Genomic DNA, 16,070 nt, shown 5'->3' with positions numbered 1-16,070 from the left:
CAATTAATTGGGGAAGTGGTGGCCTAGTGGTTAGAGCAGCGGGCTTACGTTCTGAAAAGGCTTTAAGAAGATCCTTGCAGACTGCCATCATGGGTCCCTCAGCAATGAAACAATGCATGGGAAGGCATTGTTTCATAGCCTTATCTACCCAAAGCTGCAAATCTTTGTACTTTATAGAAATGCGTATACTTAGATGAGTTTATAACAGGGTTTCCCTTCACAACCTGTCAGCTCAAGGCACTTTACAAGATAAAAAAAAAAATCCAGTGTATATACAGAATTATATATTACATTTAATTCAATCACAGGTACGGATTCAGGTTCAAATTATTATATCAACTGCATCAATTGACTGGCTTTGCAGCAATCCCCAGAACAGGTCTGCAGTGACAGTGGACAGTTGACTTCATCGAGTCCTGAACAACAATGAAAGGGAAACAGTAAGAAATCTTCAGAACCTGGCTCAGTGTGAGAGGCTATCCACAGCAACCACCTGGGGGTTTAAGAAGACAGAGCAGACGACACTGATCCAGGAGCACTTACGGTTTTAGAAATGTTTCAGAGTTAATGTCTATTTAAGTATCTAGCTTCATCTAGGATAGAAGCACTGCTTGACAGAAAAAACAATCAAAATATGAAAAGCAAACTACATGTAGTTAGTGTCAGTAGCTCTTTTGGTGACTTTCTATAGGTGACAAAGAGAATAAAGCACAGAAAGAAAGGGGTAAATTATATAAACCATAGACAGGTGACATTATTGGCAGCAGTAGCTTAGGTGATGATCCCCTCCAGAAAGGTGTCTCTGCTAAACAGCAATGCCAGAACAGATGTTGCTTCAATAAAAACAGATAACATATAGTTGATGTCAGCTATAGCCATATGTAATATATAATTGTAGAGTAGTAGGAGAAATTAGCGGAGTGAGTAAAAGCGTCTGGAGTACGTCCTCCAGCAGCCTAAGCCAATAGGAGCATAACAACAGGGCTAGTTCATATCCGCCACTATATGACAGAAGTTTTAATCCTATTAAATGCATTCTAAATCAATGTAAATATTTTAAATTACAGACGTAGCGTGTTGTTTAAGGAGTGGATATGATGACCGCAAATAAATAAAGGCTAGTGAGACTGGTGGATGATAAACATAGCTTTATACTTTTAATTATTCAACAGGATGTCTTGTGCTGAATTTCTAAATTCATACCTGCCGCAGAGAGTTTACCAAATTAAACACGGGTCTGAAACACGGTAGAAACAGGATTTAGTATAAAATCTTAAAACTATATACAGTAACATGTATCTATAGATTTATGTCCTATTTATTATTATCCATGTTGTTAATTTGTCACCGTGCTTCGTTAGTGGTACAAACTGGGAGTCACTGAGGATAAAATGACATGGAGCTCCATTCTGGGATACAGCTACGTATGTGTACTCATTATGCGTGGGGAAGTGGTCGTCTAGTGATCAGAGCAGAGAGCTTGCATCAGGGAAAGGCTGCAAGTTCCCTGGTTCGAATCCCAAAGACTGCAATTTTAGCCCCAAAATGCTCCCAGGCATCCCAGGGTGGCAGGCCACTGTTCCCTGAAAGGAATAGGTTAAGAGGACAAATTTGATTGGAATGCATCTTGCAATGACAAAGATTATTAGTATCATCATCATTATTGTTATTATTATAGTAAGATTTAGATTTAAATTAATTCTGCACTCCATATCCCAAATGTACTGCGTGCTTAAGAGAAACACAGTTAGTTTATGCTGTAATTGCTCTGTAGGAACTGCCCAGTCTTCCGGTTCAGATCACCTTAATGTATTTTAAACTAATTGAACCTTTATGAGCCTCAGCTGCTGAAGCATCATGTCTGCTTCAGTCATTTAATATTTAGTTGTACTGTTCATGCCTCTCGCTCTTGCACACTCAAACACTCACAAATAGTTAAAATCTGCTGATTTTCTCTCATAATCCGTTTCATTGTTATTATGCTGTTATTAATGTTTTTCCTGTGTTTTATTTTTTATTCCTCCTTCATGCTCTTTTTAGTTTTATATGCACAGTTTGTTCATCACGACAGCTCATCTTTTAGTAACTTATTCACTCTTTCATCCAACAAGGCCCTTTCCCAAGCTGCAGAATGGAAATGTAGTTCTAATTCACCTGTGTGATTAGGCGAGGATAAAGGGACGTGGATCTTCTCACAAAATAGTTTTGTTAGGAGATTGAATAGTGGAAAGTTGTCACTCTTATTCTCCATCAGCTGTCCCGCATGAGGAGAATATGTCACGTCTTCAGTCGAGGTTTCTTTATTCATGGGGTGCGTTAATGTTTTATTTCACAGCAGAAGCAGAAAAGACAGCCCGGATAGAAAGGGGAGAGAGAGAGAGAGAGTGACAGAGCAATGGAAGGGGAGGGAGACATTCTATTCACCTCTTTCATAAATGCAGATTAAGATGCCAGCTGGTGCAAGCTCTCCAATTTCCACTTCGGAAATGGCGAATTGAGCATTATCATTGTCAAACATCTCCCCTGGCTCAGGCGCTCACAAAACAACAGATTAAACGATGGGAGGAGTACAACATGATGGACTGGGAGAAGGGCTGTTTGCTCCAGAAAGAACATTAATTGCACACTTTTGTATTATTCCCACGTGCCCGCTCGTACAAGAAAAGCAAGGAGGGGGATTATTTAAAGACAGCAGTGTATTCAGAATATCAGAGAGAGAGAAAGATAGGGAAAGACTCAGAGAGCTAGAAAGAAATGGAAGAGAGAGAGAGAGAGAGAGAGGACAGGTTTTAACACTCTCTGAATGCTTCTGACTACCTGAATTATTCAACTGTGATAATTGTGATGCAAGTTTTGGCCTGGGTTTTTTTTTTTTCGTTTCCTATAGCTGCTTTCGCTGCCTGCTTGACAAGCATCACCTCTCGCACTATATTAAAACCGTCAACCTGTATTAAACCCAACTTTGCGCAGAAACTACATTCTGTAGCTACACTGTTTGCTAGGGAGTGAAGAATAAACTTGCCTTAGATAAAGAGGCTGTGCCACGCCATGCATACATGTATACCTACTGATGTGCAAAGCAGCATGCACGTGCGCATCAGTTCCCACCTCCGACTTCTCCCTGCTACTTTACCCCCTGCAGAAAGAAGAGAGGCAGAGCTAGAAATGTGGCAGTTTATTGGTTCGGAGCCGTTAGTCACCGCGTGTCGAGTGGAGCTTTCAGTTCAAAGAAAGCTGCCGCCTGACTAGCCTCTAAGTGGCTTGTGGGCGTCGGTACTCAGAGCAGAGCGAGTCAGACAGCATACACGTCTCTGAGTGTGTGACATATTTCTATGCATGGGCTGATTATTACCATAGATAATCGGAGTTTTTCTCCCCCGTTTGCACCTATGGTGAAGATGTGTAAAAAATCCTTAAACAAATGTATAGATTTATGCTACATTGAACAAATGGGAAATCAATTAAACTAGAATTTGAGTACATATATTCTCTGGAAATTTTTTTTTTCAAGAATATAAAAAAACTGAAACAAGAAAGACCAACACAGTTCTGCTTCATTCGACTGCCCTGTTCTCTTTTTTTACTTACCATTTCGAAGAGTCAGCAAAACTGACCTCAATACATACATGTACCACAGGGAAACAGGAAGTCATTGATTCACAATTAAAAATGAGATACTCTACCGCTTTACTCCTTTAACGTCATTAAAGAGAAAAAATATTTCATTACATTTGAGCTGTGACCTTATGCCGCTACAGTAAAAGCTGAGCTTCTTTTCAGCTTTTTTCTCATTGCTAAAGATGGCAGTCCGTGTGGAGGGATCTCTACATACATGCACCATGATTAGGTATGAGTGGTTGTGGGTCATTCAGACCAATCAGAGCTTTTTTACTCTCCTCCCTGATAGACTGAGAGGCCTTAACAGAGCCAAAAAGAGAGCAATAACCGTGGCAGAGCCATGAAAGAGCCTGAAATAAAACTGACTGAAATAAAAGTGTGAAATTGTTTTAATAAGGACACTTTATAGCAGCAAAACACACACGAGCAATGTGTATGACATATAGTATCTGCAGTTTCTTTCCTCTGCACCATTCAAAATCTGTTGCAGTGAGCATTTAAAAATCATCACAGGGTAAAAGTGTTTACCGAACATTTAACCTGCATAGCTATTATCGGTAATTTACAAATTAATAATAGAAACAATTCAAATATGTTGATGCTTAACAAAATTACGAAGAAAACTAACAGCTGGAGTTAAATCCAAAATTATTTGTACCTCTGCCATATTTTTGGATTCATCTTTTAATTTTATCAACATGGTAATGGGGTAAAAATTATTCTGGTGAAGCCACTTTTAATAAAATGTAAATTAAAATCTTAAATTGGACCCAATCGCTGAGTGTGTGCTGACAAAAAAGTGAATGAAATAACTTACACGCAGGGCAGGGAAATAAACAGAAGAAGAGCCACAGCAAAAAGGAAAAAAATATATATATCTGACCAAGGAATGAGACTGCAGGAAGTAATGAGTCAGTTGGAAAAAAAAAAGAGGAACAGGAAGAGTCAGGGAGAATTTATACTGAGGCAAGGTGGAGAAATACCAGGCAAACAGAAGAGCTAATCAGGGGAAATGAACAACTGCTGGAAACGGATGAAGAGAGGGCAATCAGAGGAGATGTGAAGCAGCTGGCAGAATGAAGGGACACAAATAAACCCAGAAAAATATCTAACAGAAACAAAACAAAATGTACAAAGGATGAACTAAGAACATAATCCCCACAAGCATGAACTAGAATAGTAGCAACCAGAAAAATCAACAGCAAAAAAATGTTTTTCAAAATTACACATACAAAACAAACTCAAAACACAAAAATGCAAAGATTGTGACTATCATAAAAGAATAGTTTTTTTGTTGTTTGAAAAAAAAAGATTTTAAATATGAATCTGCCACGGGTGTGAATAATTTTGCACTTTACCACAAACCTTTATTCGGTTTAGTGACATCCTGTTTGAAAAAAGAATATATATTTGTTTAATAGCCCAAACCATGGTCTGTACTACTCTAGCAATGTCCTGGTTTAGTGCTGGCTGCAAAGACTGGTATTTGATTTGAGAAAATGGCTTTGCGGTTCCAGAACTTGTGTATGCGAATGTATAATAGCCCCCAATTCTCAGGTGTGTCGGGCGGCTCCAGTGACAGTTCCGCATCATATGGCCAGGTACAGGATTATCTTACCCGTCTTCCTCTCATAGCAGGCTGTAATGAGGTCATTAGATCCTGCTAATAGCTTGTAAGGCCAGTCAACCAAAAGAAGAGCCAAATGGATCAGCTTGCACTGAGTAAACCTGGCCCTTCTTCATGGTCTTTTAAAACTACTCAATTTTGTTAGTGCATGTGTTATAAGTATGGTAGGACAGACACGATTTCTCTTGTACTTAACTCAGTCAAGATAAGGATCAGCAAATATATTTTGTCTTTGACTTCAATTCTGTCTTCAGTCCTGCTTTGTTTATAGGAAATACAGGTTTTCCATCTCTAGGTGCTCCACAGACTTACAAAGCTTTGAGCTTTTAGCCTCTTCTTTTGACTTGTTTAATTCATTTAAATAATTCTGTGGAGCAGTGCAACTGTTTTTCTCATAATGATTTTGTTCACCCCTGAATTATTCTTAGTCACAGTTTCAACTGCTGCAGATGGTGGAGGTTTCACCTCATCAATTCTTCACATAATCCATTCTTCACATAACCCTGCTGTGACCGGAGCCGCGATGGACCCATCTGTTTCTCGGCACCGATAAATGCTGCACTTCAATTATCCCAGGATACCAACACTTGACAAACTGCTGGTTGAAACCAACAGCTGCTTGTGTCTTTCTTGAACCTTTTTTTTCACTCCAGAAATTAATTGCATTAGCCCTATTAGCTTTGATAAAATATGTGATCAAATAATATATTTGGTAAGAAAAAAGAAGAACTGCATTCAGAAACATTTAGACTAGATCATATTAAAGATGACCTAAGTGAAATACCACACAGCTTTTAAGTGTTTTAAATAATTCCTAAAAGCATTAATCCCTTTAACACTATTTTGTTTTATGAAAGTATGAGGAATAAAAATCATTACTGTCTTGATTATTTTATCTTTGCTATAAAATTCCCTTTTCGTACATCATCTTTCAGTTTGCATATCTTTTATACTGATTGCTAGAGAGGGAGAAGAAGAATTAATTCTGATTATTGCTAAGGCCTTAACAGTCTCCAAGGCTTAGAACATATTAACCATTTTTTATGGAAATGCTGTAAAGAGCATTGCCTTGAGAAGCTGCCTGAGTATGCCAATTAACTCATTTTCTCAGCCTGTTACATCATGCCTAAATCATTACAGTTTAGGTAGAAAATACAGCGAATGATCTCGCATTTATAAACATTGGCTTCTAAAAAGTACTAAAACCTCTGAACATTTTCACATTTTGTCAAAACCGACCACATATTTCAATTCATTTTATTTGTATAACTTTTGATAAACCAACTTAAAGTAGCGAATAATGGTCAAGTGGAAAGACAGCCATACACGATGTTCAAAATTAGGGCTGCACTGTATGAGGGAAACATACAACGTGTGCCAATATTGGTCTGTCTCACGGAGATAAACAAGGAAGAAAAAAAAGTGTCTATATGGCTTTGTTCTAAGAAAACCTAGCGCTGAGATAATGATAAGTCTATTCAACTACGTGTGTGTGTGTGTGTGTGTGTGGGGGGGGGGCTTAAAACTGTAAATACAGAGTGATCACTTCGTTTCCTATTTTGGTGGGCCCCCCTGGGATTTAAAAGGAGGTTTTTGCGCCCCCCTCAATCCAATCTTTTCGATAGTCAAACAAAGAAAAGCCAACTGCAGTAAAACATATAACAATAAAATAAACTGCAATCTTCTTTAAGTCACAAAACTACCTCTTATAAAGAGTAATTGTTTTATGATTTACTGTCTATAACATTGCCATATATATATATATATATATATATATATATATATATATATATATATATATATATATATATATATATATAAATAAAACAGCCTCTCAGAATTGATAATTCATCCAGTCCATTTCTACCATTCCCCCTCTGCAATTACGCTAAACCCCCCACTAATACCAGTGTATTAGAGGAAATTTGGAGCCAAGTCATTGCCACACCTCTTAAAATATCTCTGCCAGCAGTAATTGTTGGATTCTCGCTCTTTTATTTTCTGGGTTTCTGTAAAGGATCAAAATGCAGAGAGAGTTTATGTTCACAAATCACTGAATTATCTCCTTATCCCTGCAAACAACCACCCTAATCTCACCATCTTAATCTACACATGCTGTTTCAAAGTGGAATTCCAGCTTGTTTGTTTTTAACCCCTGATGATTGCCATTAAGCAGGAGTGTAAACTGTATAATGCATAACGCATTTTCAACGTTTCTATACTAGAAAGATGAAAAGTCTTAAAAGTGTTCATAAATAGTATCAAAAAAATTATTTATACCGCCGCTGTAAAAGGCATTTTGAGTGCAGTTGAGTGAATTATTATGTTCCAGTGTTAATGGGAATAGTGTTTTAATACCTTTTTTATGTGAGATATCTTCCATTGGGTTACAAATATATTTTCAGTTGTGGAAAGAACAAAAACATAACTTTATTGTAACTGGTGACAGGAATTGGTGCTTGAGTTGAAAAAAGAAACAATCAAGTTTGATAAATCTACAGTGGCTCAGTTTGCTTTGACTTTTTGGTGTTGTGGCCCCTTCTGGACACGTGGCTTCACAATGACAGCGTGGCCTTTAGCAGCGAAAGAGCCATCCTCCTTTTCCTGTGCAGTTTTTTTTTTTTTTTTCGTGCAGTTTGCTTTTTTAGCAGTGACACTTACCCCTCCCTTCTCTCCCTAACTGCCATCCTTTGAGGCAAATGTCAGCTAATTAAGGGTTACATGGTCGACCTTTCCCAACCCCACCTGGGCCCATTTCAGTTGATGTGCCACAGCATCCAAGAGTATGGCTTCATGCTACAGGTACTCCCTGTCTGCAGGAGTGTGCCATAGAATCACATTTTTTTTTCCTTTCTTTCTGTTGCCTTTGAAATGCTAAACACTTGCTATATTCCTACTGGGATTTAGATTGGATATCGAGGAAACACCAACACAGAGATCGCAAGGGTTAGTTTTTACAAAATCAACAATGACATTCCAATTGTAATTAAAGTGCAAACAATTTTAGAATGGCTCTGGATTATGATTAATGTCTCATGAGGTGAAAGACTTTTCTTTTTTTATGCTGTGAGGAGAAGCAGAGAACACACCGTACCCTTCCACTCATTTGGTTTCAGCTTGTAGCAACACAATGCCTGGAGAGGAGTCTTCTGATCAGAATCCATCAGAGTCGACAGTTTTTAGGTGCTTCTACTGTATGATATGCAGTATGTACAAGCATTATACCCGGGGGTCACCAACACGGTGCCCGTGGGCACAGGGTAGCCCCCAAGGACCACATGTGGTGCCCTCAAGCCTGTTCAAAAAATAGCACAACCCTCCAGTGAGCTGCATTGAAAATGTTGTTTTGTTTAGTTGCTCTTCTTTTTCAATCATACTTGTGTTTACATAGATTTAAAATGATAAATGCATTAAAAATAGGCATATATTACATAAAGTAAAGGTGAGCACTGACTCTTCTAGTTCAAAGGTCAGTACAGGTAGCCCTTCGTATGACACATTACCGGTGAAGTAGCTCTCAACTTGTAAAATGTTGGTGATCCCTGCATTATGCTGTCCCCCGTGTCTGCGTGGTTAAAACTTTTGCTTTTGTTGTGAGCAAGCTGTCACACAAAGTGTGTAAGCACACATGATAATGGCAGTAGAGTGAGTCACATACATCACAGCATGAGAGAATAAGTGGTAAATGTGTTAAGGATGGGTAAAGATGGATAAAGATAAAAAGGATGAACATTTGGGATTGCTATTGTTACTGGTGGCTTTGTCACACTCATCCTGAGTTTCTTTTTTTAATAAAGTTAAAATTTTCTTCCCTCTCATCGGTTCTCTGAAGTTTTTGTAACAAGTTCCAGCAGATTTGACTTCAGAGAACAACAGATGCTCACTGAGACCCCTCACAAGTGTCTCCATATTAGTCCTGCAACCAAGCCTGCAGTAACCTTCTCCTCTTCTACCTGGTTTTATTACATATTCAGTGGGTTTCCCTGCACACTTGGACCACACTGGTGTGATACATTTTCACCCTGATTTATTATGTGTCCATTTTGTTCTTTGTGTCTTAGATAAATCTGTCCTTCTAACTGCTAGGTGGAAACCTGGGACCTTGTCCAGCCTTGTTCGGGCTGCATCTGTTAATTCATTTCAATTCAAAAGTGCTTGATTAACCCTGAAAAGGAAATATATTTTTTCAGTAAGAAACTATAGAAATTAGAAGTGAATGGAATAGATTAATGTAGAATTAGTCTCAGCTTCCATAAAGTTTATGGAGGCCACTGCATCAACTGTTTTCCAAAACAGGCTTTGTTTATTTAAAAAAACCCAAAATAAATTATTTACATTGTTAGCGATGTCTTGATAGCGATTCAAAATAGTTTTTAAAAGATTAAGCAAACTTGAGGAGGTTTGTGATAATATCAAGAGAAAATAGTACTTTGCATGCAGTTTTATTCAAACCTTGCTCCTGTATCGTCTTTCCTACTCCTCCACAACCCAACAACTTTTTTTATTAAATCAAATTTATGTATTTTGCCAGAATGCTTTGTTGGGTAATCTTTTTTCTACACCAAACACCAAGACAGTTAAAACTAAAAATACTCACTTGGTTCTTCAATAAGTAGCTAATTTTATTTAAAAAAAAAACTGGTCTTGCAACACATCACTTAATGAAAATAAAACAGTCCACAATTGCTTTTGTATCCATCCATCTTCTGACCTGCTTAATCCCTCATGGGGTCACGGGATTTGAACCCAGAACCTCTTGCTGCAAGGCAACAGTGCTATCCACTGCGTCACTGTGCAGCCCTTATCGCTTTTGTAGTCGGATAAAAAAAAATATTTGATGTGTAACTAGACCAACTTTGATACCAACACATAATGATTTCACAATCCTCTGTGTTTTCCATTTCAGAGACATCAAACCTGACAATATACTACTGGATGAGCATGGTAAGATCCTTTTTTGTTAATCCTTCATAATAACCTCTAGAATCCCTTCTAAAGCCACCGAAGTGATTGTAATTGTCAGATACAGGCTTCATAGTGGTCTATAATTTCTTTTTGGGAAACTTAGGCAGAGAATTCATGCAGAAGATATTTCATACTTTTCTTCCAAACTGTCATCATCATTTGGTGAAAGCAGTGTCATTTACATAGATTTTTTCTGCCCTTTCCGAACAATGACATGAAATAAAATGATTGGTGTATGAGGAACGCGGAAGAGAGGGTGCTATTCATTCATGTCTGCTCACAATCCGTCAGGTTTGTTGTTCTGGGCCTAGTTTCACACAGAAAGACAGGCTCATAGATACTGACAGACGAGACACGAAGAGAAGTTGTGTGTGTGTGTTTGTGCGCGCGTGTGTGTGTGTATGCGTGTGTGTGAGTGAGTGAGTGAGAAAGAGAGACACACAGACATTCAGAGCAGCACCGACACTGGGAAACAATGATAAACAAACCATGGCACATGAAAGTAAATCAAATTTTCGCGCATACCCTTGCGATAAATAAAAACGGGTGTGGAAAAGGAATGAGCTCTATTTAAAACATTTTCTCCTAAAAATGTCTAAACATGAATTTAAAGACGTTTTTAGTACTGGATATGTAAAATATCAGGTTATGATTTTTTTTAAAAAAAAAAACAACCTTGCATGTACAGTTATAGAAAAATTATATATAGTCTTTTACTTATGTTTCATTTATATTGATGTATTTTTTTATCATTTACCATTTCTCACAAATTTCTTTAAAGTGTCAACAGGGGTTGGGGGACAGGGGCTAAAGCAACGCCCAGGAGGCGTTTCTCTCTTCCAGGCCTGTGTAGGCCGGTAGAATCACTAAACCGGCCGAAAACAATCCCAGTGGGGAGGAGTCGAGTCAGGTGGGCGTAAACAGGCGGCCCAGTAGGGTTAGGGTAAGGTATGTACTGGTAATGGTTAGGTTGGGTTTAGGTTCAGAGTCAGAGCCAGGACATAGAAAGGTCTGAAAATTGGAATTGGAAACTTTTTGACCAATTTATCTGTATGAGTTGATTACATTTAACTTTGTAAAGTGGCCTGAGATGACATGTTGTGAAATGGCGCTATATAAATAAAATTTATTGAAAAATTATTAGAAGTCAATGGAAGTCAATGCATGGTCCTCACTTTGTCCATAAAACAAGGTTGTGTGTGTGTGTGTTTGTGTGTGTGTGTGTAAGAGAAGTGGAAGGGAACAATAGTAAATCAAAGCAGCATTAATGTAGACTATAAAATCTTTCATCAATATGCTAATGAAGAGGAATATAAAGCAGTTCAGGTTATGACTTGCTGTGAACAGGTCCAACACAAACTTTTTTAAGATGCGGTGCACTATGTAGATTTATATATACCGTACATATGCATTATGAACAAAAGCATGTAAGATGAGATAAGCTGTCTCTATTGTTAAAGTGTGAATCATACAATGAAATTGCTGATGTTTATCCCAGTTGTATAAACGCGGTAAATAATTATTGCACTACTTTTTCTTATTTGAGTTTTTTTATGGAGAAGAAGCAAGCTATAGCAATTACACTTTTTTACTTCTAGGTCATACACTGGTTAGCCATGCAATTAAAACAACTCGACTGACAGGCAACATTAAAGTATTACATTTGATGTTGACCTAGTGTTCAAGACCTTAATCTGGTTGAAAATATGGGAGATTTTATAAAACACGTCAAGTGGAGTAAAGTTTGTATTCTTAAAAGTCCACACAACCCTGTTAAAATATCTGCTTTTTCTATTTAATAACAAAAAACATCTAAACATTATTGGATAACTTCAGAACCTTTTTTGCACATTCAATGTGACTTATATCCTGCCCAACAGAAGTGAAAACAGGTTTATTAGAGGAAATACTAAAGAATTTAAATGTGCAAACACCTTATTGCATACCATACCATACAATCTTTATTTATAAAGTGCTTAAAAACCGCCAACAGCTGAAACAATGCGCTGTCCATTGCGACAAGCTAAAGCACATCCATTAAAAAAAATTAAAAATAAAAAGAATGCATGAAAACGCTTAAAAAAAAAACAATAAAACCAATCTAAAATGAAACTAACTTTCGCTAGTGGTAAAAGCCAAAGAATAATGGTGGGTTTTAAGGTGAGTTTTAAAAGTGGGCAGTGAAGGAGCCTCTCTTATCTCCAGGGGCAGGTTATTCCTGGAGCAACAACAGAAAAAGCCCCGCCCCCTCTGAGCTTCCTCTTAGACTTCAGATGCAGTTCAGCTGACCTGAGGGGCCGAAAGGGGTGAGTAGGGATGAAGAAGTTCAGAGAGGTACGGCGGGGCAAGGTCATTCAAACACTTAAAAACAAAAAAAAATATGAATTTTAAAATAAACTCTAAAAATGTACTGGGAGCTAAAAGAGTGAGACCAGAATAGAGGTAATATGGCCTGTTTTTGGAGTACCTGTTAAACGATGCGCAGCAGTGTTTTGAACCAGCTGGAGATGAGAAAGCAAAGACCAATTCACTCCAACATAGAGTCCGTTACAGTAACCCAGGCGGGATGAAATAAAAGCATGGATCAACGTTTCAATGAGTTGTCTTGACAGAAAGAATTTTAATACACACACACTTAAACTATTACATCGTTGAATCTCCATTTGATTCAGTTTCAGCATTCACTTACCTTCAGTTCCCACCTGCCAGCAATGATAGAGAATCTGATACTATGCTAAAATACATTTTGCCATTCTTGTGGGATTCTCTTGGCAGTTGTCCGATTGAATAAATTCGGCTAAAGCAACAGTTTACTGTAGTGTTTACCTCCACAAATGTATCAGTCAGAAGAAGGAGCCACTTTTCAGATGAGCTTGGGGGTTTGAGATTGTCAGTTTTATCCCAAAACCTTCTGGTGCCTCCTACAAAGTTGAAGACGAACAGTAATTGCAGAGTAAGTCTAAGTCTAAGTCTGTCTAAGTGAGTCCGAGAATATACCCTACTCAACAACAGAATGACTTCATGAGAGGAAAATTTACATTTACAAATTTTCTAATGGCCCAATCAGAGTTCAGACCTAAATTGACCAAAATCCTCACCGGCCGGAAGAGGGCTTTGGACAAATTATCATCTCCCAATATGGCGGATTTAGAGAACTTTCCCAAGCTATAGCGAGCAAATGTTGTTGAGAAGTGCCATGCTCATAGACCCCTAATACAGGAGACTAAATACTGAATTTAAAATCAAATATACATACATACTAACATACGAGGGGTAAAGAATCTGCCTAGTTAGTGCAGATATTCTTATTATAACCTGCAGAGCTGCTGGATACCCTGAAACTGGGTTGTTACACTTGTTTTTTTTTCTTTTTACTATTTCTTCTAACAAATGTTTTTTTTTTTTTATTTCTCAGTTGAATTGCTTCAGGATAATTGCATTATATGTGAACAAAAGCTTTGAAGTGATTTATCAAATTCTCATTATTCTATGTCACATAAATCTGACATTTAACAGGAGTGTGTGTGTTTTGGAGAGCCACTGCATCTTAGCCCTTAATGGAGAGCGACAGCTTACATAAATGTGATGCAAGTGTTATATTTATTTGTGATTTCAAAGTGCTCCGTGAGGAATAAAAAACTTAGAAGCTAACAGCTTGAATGCTGGCCAGGAAATGTAGCAGCGTGACATATGAGCACTTGCGCAGCGACAGAAGTCCTGAGATCTCGGAGGGCAATGGACATCTGCTCAGGGAGCTTAGGGGATACGTAGGATGAAAGTCCTTCTGTCAAAATAGAAAGCAGGCAAGCTAGAAAGAAACCAAGCAAGACAGAGAGCTGAAAGGGAGATCCAGTCACTCAAACAAGACGGGCCACTCGACAAGAAAAAGAAAAGTGACGAGCAAACATTTCTGAAAGGATTTGTCAAAGAAAGAAACAGGGAAAAGACAAACATCCAGCGACGTGCGAAGATTAGGGAGGATAGGGGGGAAAAAGAGAAAGACGCTTTTGTCAGACTCAGCCGGATTCAACAGGATAACGAATCCTCACCAATAATCTTGCTCTGTCTCTCTCTCTGTGTGCGTTGTTGCGAACTCTGTACGCACTTTTCTCCATTTAAGCACTCTAACAACACTGTTCATACACAGAGCTGGGGTCTGCGTCCTCGCTGAACTCTTAAAAGCAACCTGAGCCATAATAGGGGAAGGGGGGGGGGGAGGAATTGAGCTGTTTACTTCTGCACATGTGGAAATTTGAAAGCACAAATTGACCTGTGATCCTTCTATTCCTCGGGGAGCTGCTTCATATAGGGGAAAAACAATTTACCCATGCCCAAGTGATGGCGCTTTGTTAGGCGACGTAGCCCGGGGACGCAGGGAGTAGGACCTGGAGCGCCTCTTGTCAAGGTTATCCATGAAGGCTCGTGTGCAAGTTTTCCTACAAAAACAGACAGTTCATGACGAGAATGCCGTGACGCAAACTGCGGATCGTTTCTCCACCCCCAAAACAAACGGCAAGAGACATGAGGAAGCGTCGGTTCATTTGTTTGCTGCATCAACTCCAGTTTGAGTCCTAAAGCTGTAGGGCATTGTGGTTTTCACTACGATGAGCTTGCCATACTGTATATGACTGATAAATATGAGCAGATGTATATATGCAGGATGGAAAAGACATGTTTCAGTATGAGGTTCTTACCAAAGGAATATTTATTATAGCCACATTTTGTTTACTGGACTGTGGATTTCATTGCAAAAGCTTCAAGCTTGTCTTAGGGAGGTAGTCTATGAAAGACTTAAAGATATGTTTGTGTGTTTTCTGTAAGGGCCTGCCTACTTTTTATTTTATAGTGATATATATTTTTTTATTCTCACCATGGAAATACTATTAGATTCGAGTTTACATTTTACTTTTTTGCGCGTTCTTTTAATCATAAACTGATGTTACATTGTTTCTTATTTTGCCTTGAATGTTTCCATATTCAGATCTCATTTTGCATGCAGTAGGCTCGGCATTTATGCAGAATGTTAAACACATTATGCGTGCATTTGAGTGAAGGGTGAAAATGTCGCAGTTTATAACCTTTATTGTGAAAGTTTACAATATGCATGAGAGACCCACCCTAGTGTAGGAGTCTGCAGCCTGTCGCTACGGAGCCACAAGTGGCCCTTTGAACTTTCCACAGTGGCTCTTAATAACTTTGGTTAAAATGAAAATTACCAAACTTATGTAAAGGAGTGAAAATCTGTGAGTGTTTTTACTTACAGACTTTAGTCATGAAAATAAAGGTGGTGCTGGTAAAAAGTAGGAAATGCTGCTGTTGATGACGATGTGCATGTGTTTAGATTCTGCGGTGTGATGTTTTTTAATACAGTTGTTTGCAAGGCATATAACTATTGTTTTCATTCATGTACCCATCAAACATAATTATTTCAACAAAATAGAAAGTTTAAAGAGAGTGAAAGAAAGAGAAAAACTAACTATGGAGCAAAATGACTCTGAGAGTATTGGGATATTTAAAGCCTCACGTCGGCATCATTTGTGTTTTCTTACTTACACGCAGTGTTTTTATGTATACGGGCTCAGGAGGGGCACCCAGTCATCCGAGTAATCACTCTGCTGCTCTCTTACTGACCATGGCAAAGAAACATGTAGAGTATGCAGACACGTATCCCACATTCAGCTCATTACTGTGTGGTCAGTGAGCATGGCAAAGACTCTGGGCCATCTCTCAGCATGCTGAGACACAGGTCAACGCTCTGACTTTGAAAACCACTGATGTTGCTCCGCTACCGCCCTCCCAGTATCAGGGAAAAATCCGCAAAGACTGGTTTCATTTTCCTCTGACCAGACTGTACAGTAGA

At 38.4% G+C, this 16,070-nt stretch overlaps 1 protein-coding gene and 1 long non-coding RNA gene across 4 annotated transcripts in view; one reads left to right on the top strand and one right to left on the bottom strand.

Moving 5' to 3' along the window:
- The window catches only part of stk32a (serine/threonine kinase 32A), a 75,488-nt gene that overhangs the window by 37,547 nt on the left and 21,871 nt on the right, over positions 1-16,070 (top strand). For all 3 annotated transcript variants that reach the window (XM_036142869.1, XM_012853052.3, XM_036142868.1), the window contains one exon: positions 10,152-10,189. In XM_036142869.1, coding sequence (XP_035998762.1) covers positions 10,152-10,189 — 38 coding nt within the window. The remainder of the gene's footprint in view (positions 1-10,151; positions 10,190-16,070) is intronic.
- LOC110366935 overlaps positions 708-16,070 on the bottom strand; it is a 32,437-nt gene continuing 17,074 nt past the window's right edge. The window contains exons 2-3 of the long non-coding RNA XR_002427104.2: positions 3,069-3,136; positions 708-1,583 (exon numbers count right to left, since the gene is read on the bottom strand). This is a non-coding gene — a long non-coding RNA (uncharacterized LOC110366935). The remainder of the gene's footprint in view (positions 1,584-3,068; positions 3,137-16,070) is intronic.

The sequence above is a fragment of the Fundulus heteroclitus genome, chromosome 11, assembly GCF_011125445.2.
Source record: "Fundulus heteroclitus isolate FHET01 chromosome 11, MU-UCD_Fhet_4.1, whole genome shotgun sequence".
NCBI classification, from domain to species: domain Eukaryota; kingdom Metazoa; phylum Chordata; class Actinopteri; order Cyprinodontiformes; family Fundulidae; genus Fundulus; species Fundulus heteroclitus.
The sequence above is the reverse complement of the archived record's forward strand: the minus strand, read 5'-3'. Positions and strand labels throughout refer to the sequence as shown.